General features: G+C 58.1%; 6 protein-coding genes across 6 annotated transcripts; 4 read left to right on the top strand and 2 right to left on the bottom strand.

Annotated features, from left to right (window-relative positions):
- Positions 1–1434: 1434 nt before the first annotated feature.
- Positions 1435–3784, top strand: LTHEOB_2031 (C6 transcription factor; the record flags this gene model as incomplete). The annotated part of the gene is made up of 2 exons (XM_035510799.1): positions 1435–1648; positions 1713–3784. 2 exons carry the CDS (start codon positions 1435–1437, stop codon positions 3782–3784), a joined length of 2286 nt encoding a protein of 761 aa, XP_035364971.1.
- Positions 3785–5386: 1602 nt separating this feature from the next.
- LTHEOB_2032 (Succinyl- :3-ketoacid-coenzyme a transferase) lies at positions 5387–7056 on the top strand (the record flags this gene model as incomplete). The annotated part of the gene is made up of 3 exons (XM_035510800.1): positions 5387–5449; positions 5500–6858; positions 6925–7056. 3 exons carry the CDS (start codon positions 5387–5389, stop codon positions 7054–7056), a joined length of 1554 nt encoding a protein of 517 aa, XP_035364972.1.
- Positions 7057–8229: 1173 nt separating this feature from the next.
- LTHEOB_2033 (CMGC/SRPK protein kinase) lies at positions 8230–9112 on the top strand (the record flags this gene model as incomplete). Its single annotated transcript, XM_035510801.1, has 4 exons — positions 8230–8305; positions 8360–8664; positions 8721–8883; positions 8937–9112. The coding sequence occupies 4 exons, from the start codon at positions 8230–8232 to the stop codon at positions 9110–9112; spliced, it is 720 nt and encodes a 239-aa protein (XP_035364973.1).
- An 856-nt stretch (positions 9113–9968) lies between these two features.
- Positions 9969–11666, bottom strand: LTHEOB_2034 (uncharacterized protein; the record flags this gene model as incomplete). The annotated part of the gene is made up of 3 exons (XM_035510802.1): positions 9969–10450; positions 10501–11334; positions 11390–11666. 3 exons carry the CDS (start codon positions 11664–11666, stop codon positions 9969–9971), a joined length of 1593 nt encoding a protein of 530 aa, XP_035364974.1.
- Positions 11667–12831: 1165 nt separating this feature from the next.
- On the bottom strand, positions 12832–15142 carry LTHEOB_2035 (Alcohol oxidase; the record flags this gene model as incomplete). Its single annotated transcript, XM_035510803.1, has 7 exons — positions 12832–13801; positions 13855–14035; positions 14092–14354; positions 14404–14584; positions 14636–14898; positions 14946–15035; positions 15090–15142. The coding sequence occupies 7 exons, from the start codon at positions 15140–15142 to the stop codon at positions 12832–12834; spliced, it is 2001 nt and encodes a 666-aa protein (XP_035364975.1).
- A 4203-nt stretch (positions 15143–19345) lies between these two features.
- LTHEOB_2036 (DDHD domain-containing protein) lies at positions 19346–22627 on the top strand (the record flags this gene model as incomplete). The annotated part of the gene is made up of 4 exons (XM_035510804.1): positions 19346–19603; positions 19651–20035; positions 20086–22414; positions 22474–22627. The coding sequence occupies 4 exons, from the start codon at positions 19346–19348 to the stop codon at positions 22625–22627; spliced, it is 3126 nt and encodes a 1041-aa protein (XP_035364976.1).

Consider the following 22627-nt stretch of genomic DNA (forward strand, 5'->3'; position numbering starts at 1 on the left):
TATCCTTCGCTCTAGAGGCTGGTAATGACTCACCAGAGCCTGGGAACGGCTTCATTCTTCTGAATCCCGGTAATGACTCCACCATTCTAGACCTTGGTAGTAATTTCGTTCTTCTAAAGCCCGGTAATGACTTCATCTTTCTACCACGTAGACACACCTGTGACGTAGATTGCAACGGGGGCGCGTCCGGGTGTCCTCGTGCGTATTTCAACCCAATCCGCATCTGGCGCCGGCCTCAACTGCGATATCGTGAAAAATAACGCAAAGACTCTTGCGGAACGCCAAAGGGCGAGACCTGCAGTAGCCCCTCGTGGTCAGGGGTTGAAGTGTCTCCTGGGCAAAGGAGTGCTGGTGTGTATACACTTGGGTCCACGGACGAGAGTGTCAAGTTGCCGTGCCGTTCCTCGGGTAGGACAAAGTCTTCCCGTTGTCCGGCAGCTGCTTCGGTACTCCTTTTTATACGTGGGTTGATATACATGCGGGTGGTCAATGACCTGGCATCTTCTGAGAGCAAGAAGCACGGCTGCGGGTCGAGCGGGACCGGGGGGCAAACCCCCACAGCGGTGAGGATGCAGTTGAAAGGAGAAGCGATGCGGCTCCGATTCGCGAAGAAAGCTCGATGCGAAAAGTGCGCATCACGCACTCGTGACAGAGAAGGCTTTTGAGGGAGGCTAAAAATGGAGCGACGAGCCGATGAGCCATTAGATACTGCGTGATTTGATGGCCATGCGTCCGGCAACGGCCGCCGACAGGGACCCAGACGCCGATGGAAGGGCGATGATGAGGCTCCCGTAGCGGCATGTCATCATGGCACGTCAGACGGTTGGTTTGTAGGGCTGAAGGCGACGGTTGGCGCGTTAGCCAAGGCTAAGCTCTGCGAGAGCCGACGCGATCGCCGACTCGGGTGGCAGCGTCGGCCGTGCTCAGCACTCGAAGCTTCTGCCGCGGCCAGCACATGGCGATTTTTCTCTTTGCTGGCGACGTGCGGGTCCGTGCCGGATGTGCGCCCGATGATGACGGTGCATCAAGCGAAGATTCATCAGCAGCGCCCCCTGCGCTATTTTGTCGCGCTGCCTGGCAGAGATCTGCTCCAGGATGAACCCATGCCGAGCATGCCGCCCGGGCGCTGGCAGAGCGGCGGCCTCAGGCGCCCCGGCGTCGATTGCTGCGGGCGCGCACCAATGCGCGGCGCGCCCGGCCCTAGCCCACTCGAAACGCGAGAGCTGGAAATAAGTGGCCCCAGACGTTGGGTGTTCGTCCCGCGCGCGGGCAGCGGCTAGCAGCAGTGACGAAAAGTCGCGGCCTGCCGAGCTCTCATTACTCGCACCCTCTCGCATCTCCCAGCTCATCCGCTCATCAAGTCCACCACCGGCTCTCTGCCCGCCGCCGAGCTGCAGCATGCCCGCCGCACCCCGCTGACCCAGTCGCCTTCCAATGTTCAAGTCAGAGCCCGACATGGAGTCGCAGAGCCCCAGCACCCAGCCCTCCCAATCCGCCGCGTCGCAGTTCAATCCCGCCGAGGCGTCGCGCTCAGACGTCGACGAGATACTGCGCCGCAAGAGAAAGGCCCGCGAGTACAAGGCCTGCTACCCGTGCCGCCAGCGCAAGGTCAAGTGCGACCAGGCCGTCCCGTGCAAGACGTGCATCGGTATGCACTCCGCGCTGGCTTCCCCCGCCCAAGCCCGCCGGCTAGTAGCTGACTTGTCTTGCAGCGAGAGAGCATCCCGAGCTTTGCACCTACCACCCGCCTGCTGAGTCGCATCCGCCCGCGAAGCGCATGAACCATGGCGGCAGCCAGCCGCCAGAAGCCTCCAACGGTCTCGGCTCCGGCATCCAGTACAACGGCAACGGAACCGTCACCATCGGCCGCGAGGACTGGGAGCGCCTGTGCTCCAAGCTCAACACCGTCGAGCGCTCCCTGATCGACCTCAAAAGCACCATCAAGCAGGCTTCCGAGATCTCGAACGCGCCGATCCAGAATGGCCACCACCACCATCAGCAGCACCATGTCATTCCCGACGCCGGCGCGAGCCCGCCGCCGAAGCACCACGACGGCCAGCTCACCTCCCAGGGCATTCACACGACCAACAGCATCACCGGCCAGACGGTGCACCTAGGCAGCAGCTCCGTGCCCGCGCTGGTCATGTCCCTCGGCAAGGGCGAGGGCGGCAGCGCCCCCGTCCAGGAACTGCTCGGCAAGAACGTGCTGCCTCTCTTCGGCCTGGACAACGAATCCGCTACGTACCCGTTCGTGGATCTCTGGGGGCTGCCGCATGGTTCGATGAACCGCATCTACGAGCTCTGCAACGCCCTCCCCAACGACTCGGACTGCTGGAACCTGCTCAAGTACCACAAGGAGACGGCCCACACGGTTTTCCCAGCCATCGCCGACATCGAAAAGCTCGAGTCGGAACTGCTTCGATTTCTCATTGCTCGTGGGGGCTCGCAGACAAGCGAAGATGGGAGCATCAGTGGGGTCACGGAGCAGACTATTTTCGGAAAAGATCTCCATTGGGTTGGGTTGCTCTTCGCCGTTCTGGCCTCGGGCTGCCAATGTTCGGCTCTGCCGCGGAAGGAGCGCGAATTAACGTCACAGGTCTACATTTGCTGCAGCTTTGAGTGCCTGCGGATCACCAATTTCCTCTCGCATTCGAACCTGGAGACGATCCAGACGCTCCTGATCCTCGGTAACGTGATGTCCAACAACATGAATGCCGGCGTCGCCTGGTCGCTCCTCGGCCTGACTATTCGCCTAGCGCAGAGCCAAGGATTGCACCGGACCTGCCCCTCTCATACCACGGAAGAGATGAAGCTCACGAGAAAGAAGATATGGTGGTCCGTGTTGTGGCAAGACAGCCTGCTCTCCATCACCTTTGACCGGGCGTCCTCGATGGGCACCAGCGAGGCTGTGCCGCTCAGCCCCGAGTCCAGCCCGGGCAACCGGCCGTACATTGAGTGCATGTATCGCCTGTGCAAGGTCGGACTCGACATCGTCAGCGACCGCGCTCTGAGTCACAGCTCGCAGGAGACGTTGTCGAGGATAGCACAGCGACGCCAGGATATCCAGGACATTATGCTCGACGCGGCAGACTACCTCCGCGACTCCCGCAAATGCCGATCGATGCGGAACCAGCTTGAGCACTGGGCGCTGTACCTGCACATGTCCTACATCACGTCTGAGCTGTGCCGGCCGGCGATAAGTCCATCCGTGACCGACCACGAACTGGCCCGGCCCTTGCGCAAGGCATGTATCGACAGCCTGGCCAACACGGTCGAGGCTTTCCTCGGCCTGCAGAACATGACGGTCTTCGCGAGCCGCTCATGGGCTGCCGTGCACCGTTCCCTCAGCTGCGCCCTTCTTCTCGGCATCCTCAAGGAGCCGGAGCGCAACGAACGTGCTCGCATGCTGCTGGAGAAACTAATCTCCGTCCTCACTGATATAACGTCCAAGGTCGACCCAACGGAACTGTCCACGCCCGTCACCCGCTCGATGATTGCGCTGAGAAAACTGTTGAACTTGCAAGACGCGAAGCAGCAACAGCAGCAGCAGCAGATGATGAACAGCTCGTCTGCGCAAAGCATCGTCCCCAACACGGCAACAGCATCGAGCACGCCGAACATGACGGGTTACAGCATCGATGACATCAACGGCGCGTTGATCGGCGATGACGCAATGTTTGGGATGAACCAGAGTCCGTTGATGGCGGATTTGGACAGCGAGGCGAGCCCGTACGCGCTGATGGATAGCATCATCTGGGGCGTGAAGAGGACACCACCGGGATGAACGGTGGTCTAACGGGGCCATGTCCGACTGTGGAACGATGGTCGGGTGGCCACTACACGGTGGGTTACGAAAGATTTTCACCTGGTGGTGGGAGACAAGGCCCGGACGTTTGTCATACATTTACGTCTGGACCTTTTCGCGAAGGTCCGCCTCGCGGGACACGCATGAATTCTTCGTGACCCACTGTAACGATGACCGTTGACGAGCCAACAAGGCGGTTGCGAACGGGCAGATGACTTGGAATACAGCACTGTCAGGAAATTCAAGACGCGATCAGCAAGGCCGCGATTGAAGGATTGAGGAGGGAGGGCAGTATCTGGAAGAACGGCGACTTCGTCCAGCTTTTTCGGACGCTCGGATTGGAAAAACGTTTTGGCTGTCGAACGGCTCAATAAAAGCTTATGGGAAGTCGGCGAGGATCCGACGGAATAGACGGTGGTGGAAGGTCATAGAGGAAACGGACTTTTGGGGAGGGTCATTTGGACGGGCGAGGGCAGAGAGCGGGGGCGGCGTCTTGCGGCACCATGGAGAGGAGTGAAAAGGGTCTGTCTTTTGCAGGTGGCTAGTCTTTGGCTTTTGAAGTAATCGCTACGGGACCGGGAACACAGTAAAAAGCTAAAAATAATCGAGAGTGGTTTGAACATGATCTCATACGCCTCCACTTTGTATGAGCTGTGTGGAGACGAGAAATAGGACTCGGTCGGTTCTTGGACGGAGTTCGGGTGCGGTGTAGCGTGGTTGGACGCAATAGCACCAGCAAAGATTTCCTATTTGGGAGACAAGCTGTTGGGGGCAGCGATATCGCAAGTAATTGCTCGTCTGTGAGGGGCTCGTACGTTTTGCGGGGTAGGTTGGCCAGAAGAGGGAATGGGCCGCAACGAGAACGGGTTGAGAGCATCCTCGGACGAACGAGAAAGATGCGGGACGGAACGGGCAAGGTGGTGAGGAAGAAGGCTCATCAGCAGCGTTCAGACGTTGCCTGGCAGAGCGCATCCGCAGGCTCGGGACCGGGTAGCTGCCGTCCGCAATCGGGTGAAGACTTAGCCGAGGGTGTGCGCCGGGAGAAGACTATCGCAGCGCGTCGCGCGTCGTGCAGTCGTCGTTCTGCCAGCCGCACGCCCGCACCGGGCTGCAGTCGCGCTCAGCGACGTGCAATTGAAACAGGAAGAAATGGCAGAGAAAGAGGCAGGTCGGCAAGGTGCGGAAAGCGACGCAATTCCGCCGGCGAGGGTGGACGTTCCGACGACTGGCGGGCGCAGTTCCGCGGCCGTGTGGGGGATACCCGTCGCTCTTAGCCGAAGAACAGCTCCCCAAGCTTGACCCCTCGCTGGCCGCGAGCTTGCCAGCCTACTCGCCGCAGGGTCAAGGCCGCCAATTACCGCGACAGCTTCCGGCCATGGCGGAGGCCAAAACACAACGCCGCCCTTCTGCTACGACCTTTCTTTCTCCCCATCCTTTCTTTCCTCCCTCCCCAATCCCCCAGACTCACCTCGCAGTCGACTAGGTGCCCGTGTGCAGAAGTCTAGAGCTTCTGTCGTTGAATCCGTGCAGGCAATTGCTTCGACCCGCCGCTTCCGGCCTACATCCACATCCTCCGCCATCATGCCGTCGATAGCTATGGGCGTGCGCACCGCGCGCTTCTTTGCGTCGTCCAATTCGTCCAAGGTGGGTTTTCTCTGCTTTCCTGCGGCTTTGCAGTGCAACTAACGACCCAGGCCACCCTCCTCGCGCGCACATTCGCGTCGTCGACACGGCGCTTCGAGATCAACAAGGTGCTGCCGTCGGCCGAGGCGGCGATCGCGGACATGAAGTCGGACAGCACGCTCCTGTGCGGCGGATTCGGGCTGTGCGGCGTGCCCGACACGCTGATCAACCAGGTGCACAAGACGCCCAGCATCAAGGGCTTGACGGCCGTGTCGAACAACGCGGGCGTGGTGGGGTCCGGGCTGGGCCTGCTGCTGGAGTCGGGCCAGATCCGCAAGATGATCGCGTCGTACGTGGGCGAGAACAAGGTGTTTGAGTCAAAGTACCTGAAGGGCGAGATCGAGCTGGAGCTCACGCCGCAGGGCACGCTCGCCGAGCGGTGCCGCGCGGGCGGCCACGGCATCCCGGCCTTCTTCACGCCCGCCGCCTTCGGCACCGTCGTGCAGACGGGCGAGCTGCCGCTCAAGTTCAACCCGGACGGCACCATCGCCCAGTACTCGACCCCGCGTGACGTCAAGGTCTTTGACGGCAAGAGCTACGTCATGGAGGAGGCCATCCGCGGTGACTACGCCTTCATCAAGGCGTGGAAGGCCGACAAGCTGGGCAATGTGCAGTTCCGCTTCGCTGCGCAGAACTTCAACGGCGCCATGGCCCGCAACGCCAAGACGACCATCGTCGAGGCCGAGCACATTGTCGAGGTCGGCGAGATCGACCCGGCCGCCGTCCACGTGCCCGGCATCTACGTCAAGCGCGTCATCCAGAGCACGCAGCCCAAGAACATCGAAAAGGTCGTTAACGCCAAGGACCCGGCCGACGCCATGTCCAGCCTGGGCTCGGGCGACGCCGCCAGCAAGCGCGAGCGCATCGTGCGCCGCGCCGCCAAGGAGTTCAAGAACGGCATGTACGCCAACCTGGGCATCGGCATGCCCATGCTGGCCCCGTCGTTCGTCGACGAGTCGGTCGAGGTGCAGCTGCAGTCGGAGAACGGCATCCTCGGCCTCGGGCCCTACCCGGCCAAGGGCGAGGAGGACCCGGATCTGATCAACGCCGGCAAGGAGACGGTGACGCTGCGGCCCGGCGCCTCCTGCTTCGGCAGCGACGAGTCGTTCGGCATGATCCGCTCCGGCCGCATCGACCTCACCATCCTCGGCGCCATGCAGGTCTCGGCCAAGGGCGACCTCGCCAACTGGATGCTACCCGGCAAGATCAAGGGCTTCGGTGGCGCTATGGACCTTGTGTCCAACCCGCAGAACACGAAGGTCGTCGTTACCATGGAGCACACGGACAAGAAGGGCCGTCCCAAGATCCTCAAGCAGTGCGAGTTCCCGCTCACCGGCAGGTCTTGCGTCAGCAGGATCATCACTGATCTTGTAAGTCTTTTTTGCTTCCTTTCAGATTCGTTCGAAAAGAGTACTCGTTGCTAACAAAATCTTCAGTGCGTCTTCGATGTCGACTTCACCAACGGTCTGACCCTCGTCGAGCTCGCAGACGGCGTCACCGTCGACGAGGTCAAGTCCAAGACCGAGGCTCCCTTTGCCGTTGCCGACAACATCAAGCCCATGCTCTAAATATTTCAATGTTCAACAAATCTAAAAGGGGCAAGCAAGCAAAAGCCGAAACAAAGGCATTCTCAAACCGTAACACGGTAATTGAGTGTAAAAAGAGGGAATTAAGATGACGTTGGATATCCCTCACAGAAACTTGAGGAGGCGGCGCTCTCGTGGCCTCATCAAGATACCAAGACGCTCTCGGGCGACGAAGAGGGGAAGAAAGACGGCGGTATGTGAAGAGCGGATTTATGTTTGATTTTATGTAGATACTGATACCTATGGATTATTTTACGTGCTCGTAACTTTTTCTCATTGCCATTTGACTAAATACGACGTCTTGCCGCTTGATTGCTATTTCAGAAAGATCTCGCACTCAGCCGGTTTGCACCAAACGGCAACCCTCAACCACAATATTACCGGGGTAAGAACTACGCGTCAATATGGAATCCGACAATACTTTTGTGGGGTCAGAACAGAACGATTGATTCATTGCGGCGCAGCCTCACGGGACCCACGAACTTCCGTGCCGCCGCACGCGCCTCCTCGACTGCATCTTCAACACGTTCTTCCCGTTACGATCCCCTCTTGTTTTCCTTTTGTATCTCGCTTCTCTTCTCCAGCAACAATGACCGCGGTCTTGAGGACTGTACGGCGAGCGTTCGCCACAACGCGACTGCGACCGCCGTTATCACCAAGGTGCTTGTCAACACGCGCGTTTCCCACCATTGACCATAGTCAAAAGATTGAAGAAGAGACGATTTCAAGTTACCGCCCGATCAACTACTACCCGGCACGCATTGGTCAAGTACTCAATTCCCAGTACCAGATCATCACCAAGTTTGGCTACGGCGTGGCCTCGACAGTCTGGCTGTGTCGAGATTTGCAGTTGGTGCTCGCAGTCTCTTTATGTATCCGTTCTGACTGTCTGAAAGCAAACTGCGCTATGTAGTTATCAAAGTCTTCGTTCGCAGCTCAGCGTACAATAAACAGGCGGCACGTGAGCTGCACGCTTATGAACGCCTCTGCCAAATCAAGACCGATCACCCAGGGAGCGCTTTCATACGCAACGTCCTTGACTCATTTGAGGTCGAAGGACCTGATGGCTCTCACTTATGCTTCGTCCAAGAACCACTTGCTATGAGATTATCCGAACTTAGCCCTTTTCTTCTCAATGGCCGATTTTCTACGGAGATGCTGAAACCTTTCTGCTTTTACCTCCTGAATGCTCTGGATTTCCTTCATACCGAGGCCGGCTTGATCCACACAGGTAGGCGTTTCCATGCTTTGTCGAAGTCCCGAACACTAATGCCACGGCTTGCAGACATTAAGGCATCAAATATCCTCCTGGAGAACAAGGATGAAGACGTGCTGCCCGATATGGAGAAGATAGAGACGGAGCACCCGAGCGAGCGCAAAGTCATCGATGAGCAGCGCACAATCTACAAATCCCGACGGATGCCTAAGCCGAAGTCATGGGGCTATCCGATCCTTTGCGATTTCGGAGAAGCGCGGTTTGCAGAGCGGAAATATGCCGAATACATTATGCCAGAGATCTATCGGGCTCCGGAGGTGATCCTTGAAATGGAATGGGACTACAAAGTCGATATCTGGAATTTCGGAGTTATGGTAATGGTCTACTTAAGCACAAGCGGCGGCCTTACACAGTCTAACCACACATGCAGATATGGGACCTCTACGAGGGAAAGCATCTCTTTGATAGTAGGACCGATGAAGGCGAGCTGAGCAACATCAAACACCTCTCGCAAATCGTTGCGTACTTGGGACCCCCTCCTCGCGAGTTTCTCGAAAAAGACGGGAGCGCCTTCTTATTCTTTGGCGAGAATGGTACGTCGCTCTCGATCGAAACGTGTACGGAAGTTCTAACAAAATTCGCATAGGCACATTGATGGACGCTAAAATTCCTCCGCTTTCATTTGAAACCGAGGAAGAGAATCTAGAAGGACGAGACAAGGAAAACTTTCTTGCCTTTATGAGGTCAATGCTGTGCTGGTTACCGGAACAGAGAAAGACGGCAAGGGAGCTTCTGGAGCATCCATGGATGGGTCAAAAATAGGTGTCTCCTTCCGCCTGCTTATTATGACGCAACCTTCAAAGAAATCAGGTTCTCGTCTTTGGCATCAAATTACTAGATTCTCCACTCTAGCCAATTCCTCATTTACTTTTGTTATTGCTAAGCATGAAATATTCCATCAAGCGTGAAGAAACTTTTTATATTCCACTTTCAAATATTTTTTGAGAGATACATAGAAATATGATGTGTCGAAATACTAGGCTTTGAACTTTGATTTTTATGTCTAGTAGTAATACAATTCGATTTAGATTATATATCTCTCAATTAGAAAGTATACATTGATCTTATAATCACTATTTGCTTGATTACATCATTGCAGAAAAGAAATGCGGCACCGGTCATCTGTGCAAGACCATTTTATAGTCAAGTCATTGTACACGTGACAAACTACTTCAGACCAACAAGTCCTCTTTTCAAGTCCAATCCATTCAGGTCCAAAACTCCGTGGTAAATTATCTTTGCAGCTTAACAGTGGGCTAAGAGCATTTTTACTCGAGCAGCCGCTGCTTACTCTACACAGTGATTATCCAACAAACCAGCTGTTAGTCTATTCAAAAAAAAAAAAAAAAAAACTACAACCCCAGGAGCGCTCCCCCTCGTCATTACCAGCTGATTCGTCAGTGGGTACTTGCGATCGGTTCCTTTTGTATAGTCTCCAAGCCCCATTCTCTATCCACAACAATCCCGTGAAAAATTAGAAGACGCTGGGTTTCCAATCTTCCTCCCCCCTCCACTCCCGTCCGTAACCAATCGTCATGGAAAATCCATTAATCATAAAGAATAAACACATCATCAAACAGGGGGCGTTAAAAGTAAAAAGACCACACATCAACCACATCTACAGTCCCATCCACACGGCGACTCCCAACGCGACGACCAGACCAAACACGCCGCTCTTGCTGGGAGCCTGCACAGGTCCGGAGGCAGCGCTGTCACCATGGATGCCGAGTAGCTCGTCCTGGGTTGAAAAGGTGACGTTCTGGGGAATGGAGGAGTTGTAGCAGCGGCCGCCCTCGATATCGAGGTTGGTCAAGTCGTCGGGCACCTTGAAAAACATGTACATCTGCTGGTTGAGGTCCTTGAAGCCCGACGTGTCGTACGGGAACTTGTCGTCGTCTGTGGCCGATGTGTTGCGTAGGAAGATGCACTGCACCTGGTTGGGGTAGTCGTGCGCCAGCGCTGGGTAGGCCTTCATGACGTCCGAGTTGGACGTGTCGGCCACGAGGATGAACTTGCGCTCCGGGAAGGTCTGGAAGATCTTGTCCAGCAGGAACCTGCGGATACTGAGGGTCGCCGAGACGTCGGAGAAGTTGAGCGGGCCTTGAGCGAGTGTCAGTATTACTTCAATGCGTGACAGCGAGTGGTCTTACGAGTATCAAAACTACCACCAGGGTAAGTCTTGAAGATAAAGTCCATATAATTGCGCGTCACCTGCTCCGGGGTGGTGGTCAGGTAGTGGAAATGCATGTCCGGCAGGGACCTGGACCAGTTGGCGTAAATGTCCGGCATATTCATCCACTGTGTGAACGGCCGGGCGAAAGAGTTCAACAGGCCCTCCTTCGGCTGATAAATCTTGGTCACACGCAAAATGTCGTCGATGTCGCTGATGATGGTCATGCCCTTCGGAGGCACCAAATACGCGGTTGCATTACCCAGAGTAGCATTGTCGGCGTAAACATTGAGACGCTGGATCTTGCTCGTCGCGTTACCGGCGGCAAGGCCACCCGTGGTGTTGGCGATGGGCAAAAAGACGTCGAAATCGCCTTCAGCCGTAGTATTGTAGGGCAGCGTGAGCGTCTGGTTTCCACCAGAGGGTGTCACGGCACCACCGCCTCCGGGTTCGCCATCACCGCCGGCGCTCGCGGCGGGCTCAAGGTTCACCTTGACCGTCTCATTACCCTGCTGCACGATAAAAATCTCGGCGGTCAAGTTGCGAGCCTGGTCCTGCTGCGAAGCGGGCAGATCCTCGATGTCCGTCCCAATGAGGAAGACGTTGGCCAAGTCGTTTAACTTTTCCCGGCTGGTGTTGGGCTGCTTGTAAACGTTGCCGTGGAAGCGGACGTTCCAACCCTGGTCGGTCCAGTTGCCATAAGGAGGGATGTTGAGCACCTGGGTCGGCAGCGCGGCCAGCTGGCTATCATTCAGGCCGAGCGAGCTCTGCACGGCGCTGCCAGAGGGGAAGTTCTGGAAGAAGTTGGCGACACCTGCAGCGTTATCAGTACTTGGTGAAGAGAGACAACCAATGACATGGCGGCGTACCGTCGGTAACGTAGCTGGGAATATCGGATCCTAGTGCGCTAAGGGCTGAGTTCACACCACTTTTGATATCGTCCAGCAGATCTCGGCGCTCGAGATAGGTGCGGGTGGCTTCATTGAGAGCGGGCGAGGGTGTGATGAGCGGGTCCGCAGCGTCGATTGGACGTTGTCTTGGGAGTGCGGCAGGCTCTCCAGTAGCGGCCGGGGCTGGGGCTGGGACGGCAGCAGCGAGTGCATACGCGTCAAGGGCTGCGAGCAGCAGGGTTGAAGTGCGGATCATGGTGTAAGGCTGCGTGCGCAGGCCAGGCTGCTATCTCGAATGGGAGTAGGATCGTGGAGATCGTCGAAAGGGCTCGCAGCTAGCACACAGCCGCACGAATGGAGAGCTGAAAGCTCGCGCTCGGCGGGCTTTTTGGACGGGGGGAATAGCGACAGAAGAAATTGGGATTGCAAACGACAGAAGTTGGTAGTGCAGGAGGTGACAGGGCGGGAGCGGTAGCCGGCAGGGTTCGCAGCAGGACCCCGTCTCTCCTTCCTCGCGCATTGCAAAACTGGGCCACCGCCAGCGCTGGCAATGACGTCACGCCCCGGCGGAGGCTGCGCTGTCAGCATCCCCCACGCCATTGGCCGCTCCTCCCATCCTCAGCCACGGCTGACGGCCCGCTCTAGCCCTCCCACTCTCCTGCCCTCCCGTCTGCAGGACCTGATGGGTGCGGTTCCGCAGCGCTCGTCGACCCGTCCATCGTGCACCGCGTTTTTTGGCGCTGGCCAGATCGACAATCAGAGTGGGGCGAGAGATCAGCGCCCGCTGCCGGTTGCCCGCCCGCTTGACCTTCCCCGCTCCTGCTTGACAGTCCAACGTCTGCACAAGGCGATACAACGCGATAGGAAGCAAACAAGAATGTCGTTTCGTCTCACGTTCGGTCACCCCGTTGCTCAGACGACTCGTCGACTTGTGTAACGGTCCGACGTTTCAGCTGTCGAAGCTTAATTTATCCCTCAGGCTCTCCGAACATCCCGCACGCGGACAAATCTCGCAAAAAGGACCTCGTAAACGGCCATGAAGTAATTCTTGATGTGGGTTCGTAGGCCGCCGGATCGCCCCGAACCGCAAGGCGACCGGTTGACATCATGAGGCTAGGCACCGAGCCCAGGAGTTAGGCTGCTGAGGGGTTGCCTTGGTTTCACAGGCCTAACAGTCCTGACGTTTTGGCTGAAGACGGCGAGTGCTGCGTTGGCATTGGACACGTGCTAGACGTGGACTCACGAGATTGAAGGTCATTCAGCACCGTCACATTCCATACTACGTACAAAAGAGCAGTAGCAGAGGTTAGAGACCGACTACTGATGGAACAAGAAGCCATTAAGCCAAACACGCAGGCAGGCCAAGTCGAGCAAAAGAAATTTCATACTCGCCGAAAAGCGAGACTCGTAAAACAATTTCCCTACAGCCTGGAGAGGTGAGTAATCTCCCTCGGGGCGTGGTACGTCGGGACCTTCATGTCGAGGGCGGAGCCGCTGTAGCCCAGGTCCTCGCCCGTGAGCACGGCGCACTTCTCGCCGATGAGCAGCGCCGTCGAGTACGTGTTGCAGCCGACGTTGTCCGGGCAGATGGACAGGTCGGCCACCTTGAGGTTCTTGACGCCGTGCACGCTGAGCCGCTCGTCGACGACGCCGTGCTTGATGATGCTGTTGCCGCCGCGCGGGCCCATCGAGCAGGTGCCCAGCGAGTGCCAGGTCGTCTCGACGTGCCGCTTGACCCAGTCCTCGATAGCCAGCAAGTCGTCCTTGGTATACTCCAGGTCGTCGCGCAGACCCTGGCACGCCGAGTTGAGGTAGTTGGGCGACGTCTCCTTGGCCGCCTCCAGCGGCCGGCTCCACGAGCCGTGCTGGATGCCCGCCGAGAGGTGGTCTGGCCCGGCGTACGCCTTGGTGTTGGCCAGGTCGAGGTCCTGGGCCTTGGCCGCCGAGTCGTATGCGTAGAACGGGTGCATGGACGTCACCTCGCCCGCGTACGCCTTCATGCGACGCGCCGTCTCACGCGACTTGATGTAGCCCCAGACCATCGGGGCCATGTCGCGGCGGTCGTTCATGAAGCCGGCGTCGAAGTCGGGCGCCTCGTACGGGTTCGGCGAGACGATGTGCGTCGAACCGCGCGAGAATGGGTACTCGAGGAAGTGGAACATGGTGAAGAACTTGCCCGGAGGCATGAGCATGTGGTCACCGAACCAGCCGGAGATGACCGAGTAGTGCATGACGGGCTTGTCGGGCTTGTCCTTGAAGTAGCTCTCCCACCCGGACCGGAATTCGGGGCACGGCCACGTGTCCATCCACTTGAGTTCCTCCTCAGTGGGCCGAATCTTGACACCAGCTTCGATGCCGTTGGTCGCCAACGGGCCGGTGCCGTTGAGGTTCCTAGACATTGAATTAGTTACGAACGGGACGCTCGACGGGACGACGGGACGAACCATTGGTCGATGACCTTTTGCTGGACGATGGGGTCGCCGCGGACGAAGTCGTCGAACGACTCGGTCTCGGGAGTCGCCCGGTAGGGTGCGAATGTCAGGTAGTGATCCTGGAAGTTCAGACCCACACCGGGAAGGTTGACGAGGGGCTTGACGCCGGCCTTGCGGAGCTTCTCGGGGTCACCTATCGAGCCGTTAGTTAGTCTGAGGACAGGAGTTGGCGCACATGGTAAGCATTACCAATGCCAGAGCGCTGGAGGATGAGCGGCGAGCTCAGCGTGCCGCCGCTGACGATGATTTGCCGGCGAGCCCTGTAGATCTTGGGCTCTTGCTTCTGCTTGGGGTGCAACGGCTTGGCGGGTACCGTCTGGACGCCTACCGCCGTGTCGCCATCCAGGATGATCTTGTCGACCTTGGTATTGCAGACGAGATGCAAGTTCTGGTGGACGGACCGGGTGCTGTGGATGTAAGCGTGCGCCGAGTCGGACCGGCGACCCGTGTCGCTGCAATGTACATCAGTATCGAGTCAGTCAACATGAGCTACCATCTTACCGGTTGATCCACTTCAGCCAGTGCTCGGCACCGTGGCCAGTCACGAGATCTTGGAGGTCGTCGGTGGTAGGGATTCCCTGCGACTCGGTGGCGCGCAAGAAGTCCTGCATGATCGGGTAGGTGTAGTTGCCGAAAGAAACCTTGATCGGGCCCTCGAATCCGTGCAGGTCCCGGTTCTGGCCTAGAACGATGAGTTAGTGGAAGCTCTAACCCAAAACACCGGGGAACTTACAGGCTCGCTGATACGTCTCGTGCTTCTTCATCAACGGGAGCAGCTCCTTGGTGGTCCAGCCCTTTGCCTGGAAGTCATCGTAGTCCGAGGCGGAGGCGCGCGTGTACATCATGAAGTTGATGCTGCTGCCGCCGCCCAGAACGTTGGCGGCAGGGACGATAGCACGACGACCGCCCAGCCACTCCGAAGGCCGCGAGTAGTAGAACGAAGCGGTCTTGCTGTCCAGCTTCATGTTCCTCGGGTAAATTCCAGGCCGGAACACCCTGCAGGGGTCAGAATACAGTTTTCGATAGGAATCAAGACAACGCACCATGGATCGTTCAGATTGCTCTCGCCAGCCTCGATGAGCATCACGTGGAGGTTGCGGTCGAGGTTGGCCAAACGGCCAGCGACGACGCAACTGCGAGAAGTTAGCGAATGAAATTCACCCAAAGTACCAGGTCGTTCAACGTACCCACACGAACCACCACCGGTGACGATGATATCAACCTCGTCCGGAATCGTCATCTTGACAAACGGACCAATTGGATGACAAAATGGGAAATTGGGAAAATGGGAAACCTTTCACAGTCTCAGGCGAAGAAGTGTTCAGCGCCGTAAGATCGTGGTGGAGGAAAGAGTACAGAGGAGACGGGGCATATTTATCCCCTCCCCTCTCCAACCCCGCTCCATTGTGCTTCGGCACAGTGGAAGGAAGGAGTGGCTGACGAGTCTCCGGTTTCGAGACTTGTAGATCCAGGGAGCCGTTGCCCCAACGCCCCCAGCGGTCTGGGCAACAGCGCCTGATGCGTGGGGCTCCTGCAAGTGTCATGGATCCTGATAATCGTATGGGTAGCGCACTCCCCGCTTGGGGCGCAGGGTTAGTTCCGGACCTAAGCAAGGTGAACCCCCATTGGAGCGGCCTGGGGATGGGAGCAGTCGGACGGCGATACGCTTGCATCATGACGATACGTACCCGCCGGAAAGTACCCGGCACCTCGTGGTTGGTGGACTCTGAGTGATTTTCGTCTCGGCGGCTGGCTTGTCGACGCAGAGGAGGTGGAGCCGGGACAGGCATCCAGCTGGAAAATTAACTCCGTCTCGCTCTATTCCCATGCCGCACCTTTGGAAGTCCAGGGCCGGAAACATGTACTTCTCCGCATGGCTCGGCCACTTTTCCGGCCGGGCCGAAAACTCCAACTGCACGCGTGCAATTGGCAAGAAAAAGCACCGGCGAGATGAAGGGTAGAGCCTGTGCTCCGGTACGAAGACGACGACGGCGGTTTCGACCAAGTCTCGGGGAGAGACAAAGCGCGGGGCAGCCGTCGTGTTGCTGTGGTCAGGGTACCACCCCCGCACGAGGTACTTACGAGGGTACATAGCCTCAACCGTGTCATGCAGCTTGCAGTGATGGACCGTTCCCCACACGCGTCACTAGGCGCTAGTGCGTCAACGTGGGAGGCCGCCGCCAGCCACCCGTCCCCCCGCTTACTTTATTTCCCCGCAAAACGCTAGGGCCGCCGATGTCCATTTTTGGAGAGCAGCGAAAAGGAGCAGCTTTTCGTCTTCGTTGCACCGCTGCCCTTGGGATCGGTCGAGATGACCCTGCGGATGACGTGGGTTGAGTGCCCCATACGGGGCTTGCGGTCTCGCAGGCAGGACGTTGGATGCAGTTGGCTCGATGCTGAAGTGTGGGGTAGAGTCAAATGCCTGCAGACAACGCGGGGAAGAATCCCTGTCACGAAGCCCACATCCGCCCATAGCGGAAGCGCAACGACTCCGGCCGCTGCGTGCCGCATTGCCTCGAGTCAAGACGGTGTTGGTCTCCTGCATCTTCCCTACCTTCACCGCACACTTGGCGAGAGCAGCCCGCAAATCCACAAGTCGAGATGCCGACAGAACGTTAGGTTTTGTCAGAAAGGCAAGAAACCGTCCCCGGCTGCTGATCCCGTGATAATCATCTCTGCCGGAGAGCCGGAGGCGCGCGGCTGCTAGTCGTTTGCGTCGCCCGCTGCTGCGGACTGGCCGCCGGTCAGCGCGGACACAGGCAAAAGCCTTTATTGGGAAGTAGTGCGCCTCCTCTCAGCCGTACGGGGGAACCCCGTTCTTGTCGTGTCCGGCTGGACGTAGCTCCCGGATCTTGCGGAGTGTAGATGAAGGTTGTACACTGTACATCCGTGGTACTTGGACGGTTACGAGCAGTCCCTTCTCCTGGTTCGCTCCGGGGTGGCACGTTGTGCTTATGCACATTTTCCCATGGTAATGGGACCTCTTCTGCTCGATCCTGGCTGTCGGTCAAAAGCAGCCGTGAGCTTACATTGACCACGTCGCTTTTCAGTTCGACGGCTCTAGACCTCGAAATGGCTGGCGAACTCGACGAATCGACCCCCTACCACGCCCAGCCTCGCGTCGCATTGTAGGCTGAACGCCTCTCGTAGTGAGGTGTCCGGGGTTGCCGCCCCCGCAACGAGGGACGGCGTTGGTCGTTCCTGATGACCGGGATATCGCTGATCCGTCCATGTCAAGTCTCCGCACGCCACGAGTAAGCACCGGATTCCAAGTCGGGCGGAGCAGGATTCGCGTTATGCAGACGAAAGACCCTACGAGAAACCTCCTCTCGAGATGCCAGTCGCTGCGGAAAATCACCAGTGCACGCTCCCTGCAGACACGGTCAGTACGATGAATCGCGATGCACTTCAAGTGGTGGGAGGCCCAGGCTCGGAACGCACGTGCGAATACGGAAATTGTGCTGTGGTTGTCCGTGTTGCGGCGATGCGGCACAAGTTTAACTTTCCGGTGATCCCTAGCCGTCATCGTTGGCGAGCAGACCGGCGAGGGCAGGCAGGCCATTGTTCCAAAAGGAACGTGCAGACTGCAAGAGTTGCCGCAAACTTGCACATTTCTGGCTTCACGTCGAGCAGCAGCGGGGATATTTGCTCGCCAGGACTCGGTGCCTGCATACGTGTAAGCTGAACGGGTCACCTGCGTGCAGATCAAGACCCACCACGTACGAAAGAATGAGGATGGAGACGAATTGGCCACACTTGGCTGACCAATTGCTCGTCGTGACGAACGGTCTCACAGCCGGATCATTTCCTGGTCTTTGATGCAGGGCATCAGTCTAGAAAATGTGCCGGGCTCGGTGCTTGTTCGAGGCGTTCGAAGCGCGTCCGGATTCGTTGACACCCTTGGCTGAGAGCATCGCCTGTCTCAGGCACACGCACACAAGGCGGGGGGATCAGGATCTGGGATGACAGCTCCTAGCTCCTAGCCCCCCTCCACTGCATCCTAGCTCTCGGCCATTTAGCTTCTCGCCGCGAATTGCCGCCGATTCCCGCTTAGTTGCACGCCGTAGGGCCTCGAGGGTCAGATTCCACGAGGAAATTGAAAAGGTTGCAACTGTCTGATTAACCTCTTCCCGCTTGAGTTACTTCTTAGCCTTTGGTCCAGGTCGAAAAGCGACGTCCAGGGACAGGTGCCCAACGATGACCACAATCGGCAGATTTCCAGCTGCCACACTGCCTGATGTAGCCGTGAGTTCGGCTGCCTGCAAGGTGCAGATCACCTGCTAGGACGCAACACGCTGCATGCTTTACCGAAAGACGTGAACCGGAGTCCAAATCTGGAGCCGGGAGGAGAGATGTTTAATGATGGTGTGGGTGATGCAGCTGAGGGCGTCTTGAATCCGGGAAACAAACCGCATCAAATCCGGGCATTCGCATCAAATCCAGACAACTGGACAAAATTGCTGGAGTTCGAACATGGTAAAATGCTGTAAGTCAGCCTTTTCGACACACTCAAACTGCCCAGATACATCAAGGGCTGGCATGCTCATCCCGATAGGTGACAAGCAGAGATTCGGTTAGTGCTCCTGGCTGTAGGAAAGGAGAGGGCTACTGGCTATAGGGAATAGAATGTGTTTAGCCACAGGCGTTTCAGGTGCGCCACACGTAGCTGTGCGATGGAAACACGGAGCAAGAAAGCTGAAACGACGTGGCACCGCACCGTAGCCAGGCGGCTCAATTACAAGGAAAGACAACGGCGCATTGAGCACACATGTTGCCGGAAGCAGCAACACTGACGCTTTCGTGTCGACGGCCATTGGGCTTTCAATCGCTGGGCAGCCCGTGGGTGAGCCGGGCGGTGGTCGCATGTCGGGCTCGGAGATGACGAGTCGTCAAGCGTGCCGATAGTGTGCGGTGAGGGTGCATCTCGCGAGGCGCGGCGATCGACCGAGACTTGTCTCAGGTAGAGCAGGAGCGAACAGGGCCGAAGGGAACTCGGTCCCAACAGCTTCGACGCGAAGACGGGTGCGAAAGAGCGGTGGTGAAGCGAAGGACGCGCGCGAGCGAGGGTTAAGCGGGCCTAAGCGGTTGCGGCAGCCGGGCCGGCGGTCGGGAGGCTAGGGGTCTTAGGGCTGAAGGCGGGGACCGTTTGCTGTGACGTTGACGCTTCGGCGCATTCAGCTGCCACAGACCACAGTCCCTCCTGGCCCGCGCGCTGTGGCTGCGATCGTATACAGCTGGCTCCTGGGTCCGCACTCTTCCCTATTCAGCCGCGCTATTCTTTGCACTCACTCTCGACACGTTGGCCCGCAAAGGCATCCCCGCCTACGTCCTCCACCATCTCAAGCATCGAGCTCCCGCTCCCCCCGTCGACGCCCTCGCCCGCCGCTCGCAAGCTTGGCTGCTTGACCAGCGCCCGCCCCGCGGGGGCCCGCCCGGCGAGAAGATGACCGCGCCGGACGCGAAGTCTTCAGGTTCTTACCTTGCCGCAGGCATCAACGCCATCTCGCCCTGGGGCTCGCGCAACCAGACCCCTCAGACCCATCCCGCCCCCGACGCCGGCGAGCCCCAGCCTCCCGAGCTCAACCTCACCCAGCAGAGCAGAGGCGCCGACCACACCGTGACCAACAGGCATCGCCTGAGCCTGAAAAAGTACCCGAGGGACTGCCCGCCGCTGAGCGTGCTGTGGTTCCACGCTGTCGACGTATGCCCCCGAGCGCCGCCGTGATGCAGCCTGCTGACTGCTCGCAGATCCCCAAGAGGAAGGCCCTGGTCTTCGCCAACAACCCATCCAAGACAGACAAACCCCCGCAGCCGAAGAAATGGAACCCCTTCTCCGCCGGCGACTCGCGCGCCCTCGAGGCCACCTTCCAGAAGATCTGCGACGAGGCTGAGGAGGCCGAGCGCAAGAAGCTGCACGGTCAGGAAAGCAGCCAGAAAGAGGAACCTCGCCAGTGGCAGATCAAGGAGCGTAACATCCGCTGGGAGAGATCGGAGCTGAACGGCGAGCTCAAGGCCAAGGTCCCCGTGAACGAGGACTTCCTCTTCGACGTGGACGTAGAAGAACGGGAGCTGGCCCCTGCCTACTGGATTGGCGCCGTCTACGAGGTGCGGAGAGGCACATGGTTCTTCCAAGGTATGCTTCCCAAGGGTCATGCGTCCGGACGTCGAAACTTACTCGAGCAGAGAGCACCACGTTCCTTCGGCCTTGCGACGAGAATCTGGCGAACCAGCTGGAGGAGGGCTACATCAAGATCAAGCCCTGGCGCTTTGCCAACCTGGAACGGCCGCGCTCCGCGTCGCAACCAAAGTCGCGCCCCACATCACTGCCACCTGGCGAAGATCCGAACAAAACCGTGAAGGGCATTTCGAGGTCCGCGACCGTGGCCTCGACCTCTGGTGATTCAGGACCGGAGTCGGCTCCCGAGAGCGCAGCGCCCGAACCCAAGGACGCACCGGCGCCGCCAGAGCCGCCAAAGACGCACCGGTTGTTCGGAGCTCACATGAACTCCGTCGTCACGTATCAGGATTCTACTACCGCGTGGCTCCTCACCGACGACTTTCTTTCGCGCATGAGCAGCACCATGTACCAACGTTTTGCTGGAGGTGGCCATTTCGCGGGCGTCAAGCTCATCCGTGGTTACGTGGACCTCAAAGCTGAGAAGGAAAAGGAAAAAGAAAAGGCCAAAAAGAAATCCCCCAAGGACGAAAAGGAGGCCAGCGCGGACGCCAAAGCTGAGCCCGAACCCGAACCGTCGGCCAAGCAGGAATCGAAAGCCGGGGAGACGTCTTCTGGTGAGCAGAGTGAAGTCGAAGAAACGCCGTCTCACGCCCATCGCCGGACGCTCGAGCGCCAGATGTCCAACTTGATGGCTTCGACCGACCCCCAGGACCTCGAGAAGCAGGAGGAGGAAGTACGAAAACGCGCCGAGAGGGAGATCCGTGAGGATTACAAGGAGCAGGAAGGGGAAGAGCAGGGCCGTGAGATCGAGCATCTCCTGCTCGTAACCCACGGCATCGGTCAACGGTTGGGCATGAGGATGGAGTCGATCAACTTCGTCCACGACGTCAACACGCTCCGCAAGACGTTGAAGTCCGTGTATGCCGAGTCAGCGGATCTGCAGGCTTTGAACGGTGAGGTGGACAAGCTACCCAAAAACTGTCGCGTGCAGGTCTTGCCGATCGTCTGGCGCCATCTTCTCGACTTCCCCAAGCAGAGCTTGAAGCACAACAGGCGGGAGTTTGATCTCGGAGACGCTCATTCCATCGAGGACGACGAGTATCCCAGCCTGGAAAACATCACGGTCGAAGGAGTTCCAGCCGTGCGGAATCTCATAACCGACCTCGCCCTAGATGTCCTTCTCTACCAAAGTCCCGCTTACAAGAGCCACATATCCCGGATCGTCCTCCAAGAATGTAACAGAATCTACAAGCTTTTTAAAGACCGCAATCCCGAGTTCAACGGAAAGGTGAGCCTCGTCGGGCATTCGCTCGGATCCGCCATCATGTTCGATCTGCTGTGCCAGCAGAGGGAGGAAAAGGCACGTGGCGAGCGCCACAAGCACCATCGACGGTCAGAAGAGCTGAAGCTGGACTTTGATGTCGAAGACTTTTACGCCCTCGGTTCGCCCATTGGACTTTTCCAAATGCTCAGCGGCAAAACCATCGCGGCCCGCATTTCCCAGAGCAAATTGCATCCGGACACGCAGTTGTCGACGGACGATCCTTTCCTGGCAGACCCGTCGAGGCCTTCGTCCAGCAAAGAAAGCCATTTCGAAATCACTACTTCCTCGCCGAGGTGTCAACGCATCTTCAACATCTTCCATCCTACCGACCCGATCAGTTACCGCCTCGAGCCGCTCATCTCTCCGGCCATGTCCGCCTTGAAGCCTCAGCCGCTTCCTTACACTAAAAAGGGTATCTTTGGCGCTCCTGTCGCTCAGGGTCTCACAGGCATAGGTGCGCGCGTGGGACAGAGCGTGTCTGGCCTGTGGACGAGTCTGAGCTCGGGTATCGCGAACAGCCTGCTCAACCGAAGCCTTGGACTTACTGCGGAGGATGCCTCTAAGCTCGGCAATCCGATCGCGAGCCAATCCCGCGGCCCCCTGTCTGCCAATGCTGGCAACGGTGCAACCGTTCCTTCGACGGCAGCCGCAGGTGCGTCGCAAGATGGCAACAGTGCGGCCGCGGAAGCTGCGGGCATAAGCGAGGAAAAGAAGCGCAAGTTGGCACAGAGTCAACAGGGCAGCGCCACGGATCCGACGACGACGCCGACGAAGGTTGAAGCCGGCCAGGACGGTCAGCACCCGCCGACGCTGATCGACTCGGAGATCGAGACGCTGTACTCCGGTTTCGCAAAGCGGCGGGAGAGCCAGCGCAGCGATGCCGACGTTCGCGATCTCGGCGAGCAGCGCGAGTGGCAGGAGATTGAGGAACGCAGCCGCAAGCTGAGGCGCGAGGAGGCGAAGGTCAGGGCACTGAACAGCAACGGGCGGGTGGATTACAGCATTCAGGAGTAAGTCGATAATCGCTAAAGCAACAAAAGGGGGGAGATGGTAACTAACGAGATGATAGGGGTGCATTCGACATCTCCCTGCTGGCCAGTATCGCCTCACATCTGTCCTACTACGCCGATGAAGACGTCAGCCACTTTATGATCTCGCAGCTGCTGGCACGTCACCGCATCCTGAAGAAATCGAGGAGTGCACCGGATTTCAACAAGCAGTGA

The sequence above is a fragment of the Lasiodiplodia theobromae genome (genome assembly GCF_012971845.1).
Source record: "Lasiodiplodia theobromae strain AM2As chromosome Unknown scaffold_5, whole genome shotgun sequence".
NCBI lineage: Eukaryota > Fungi > Ascomycota > Dothideomycetes > Botryosphaeriales > Botryosphaeriaceae > Lasiodiplodia > Lasiodiplodia theobromae.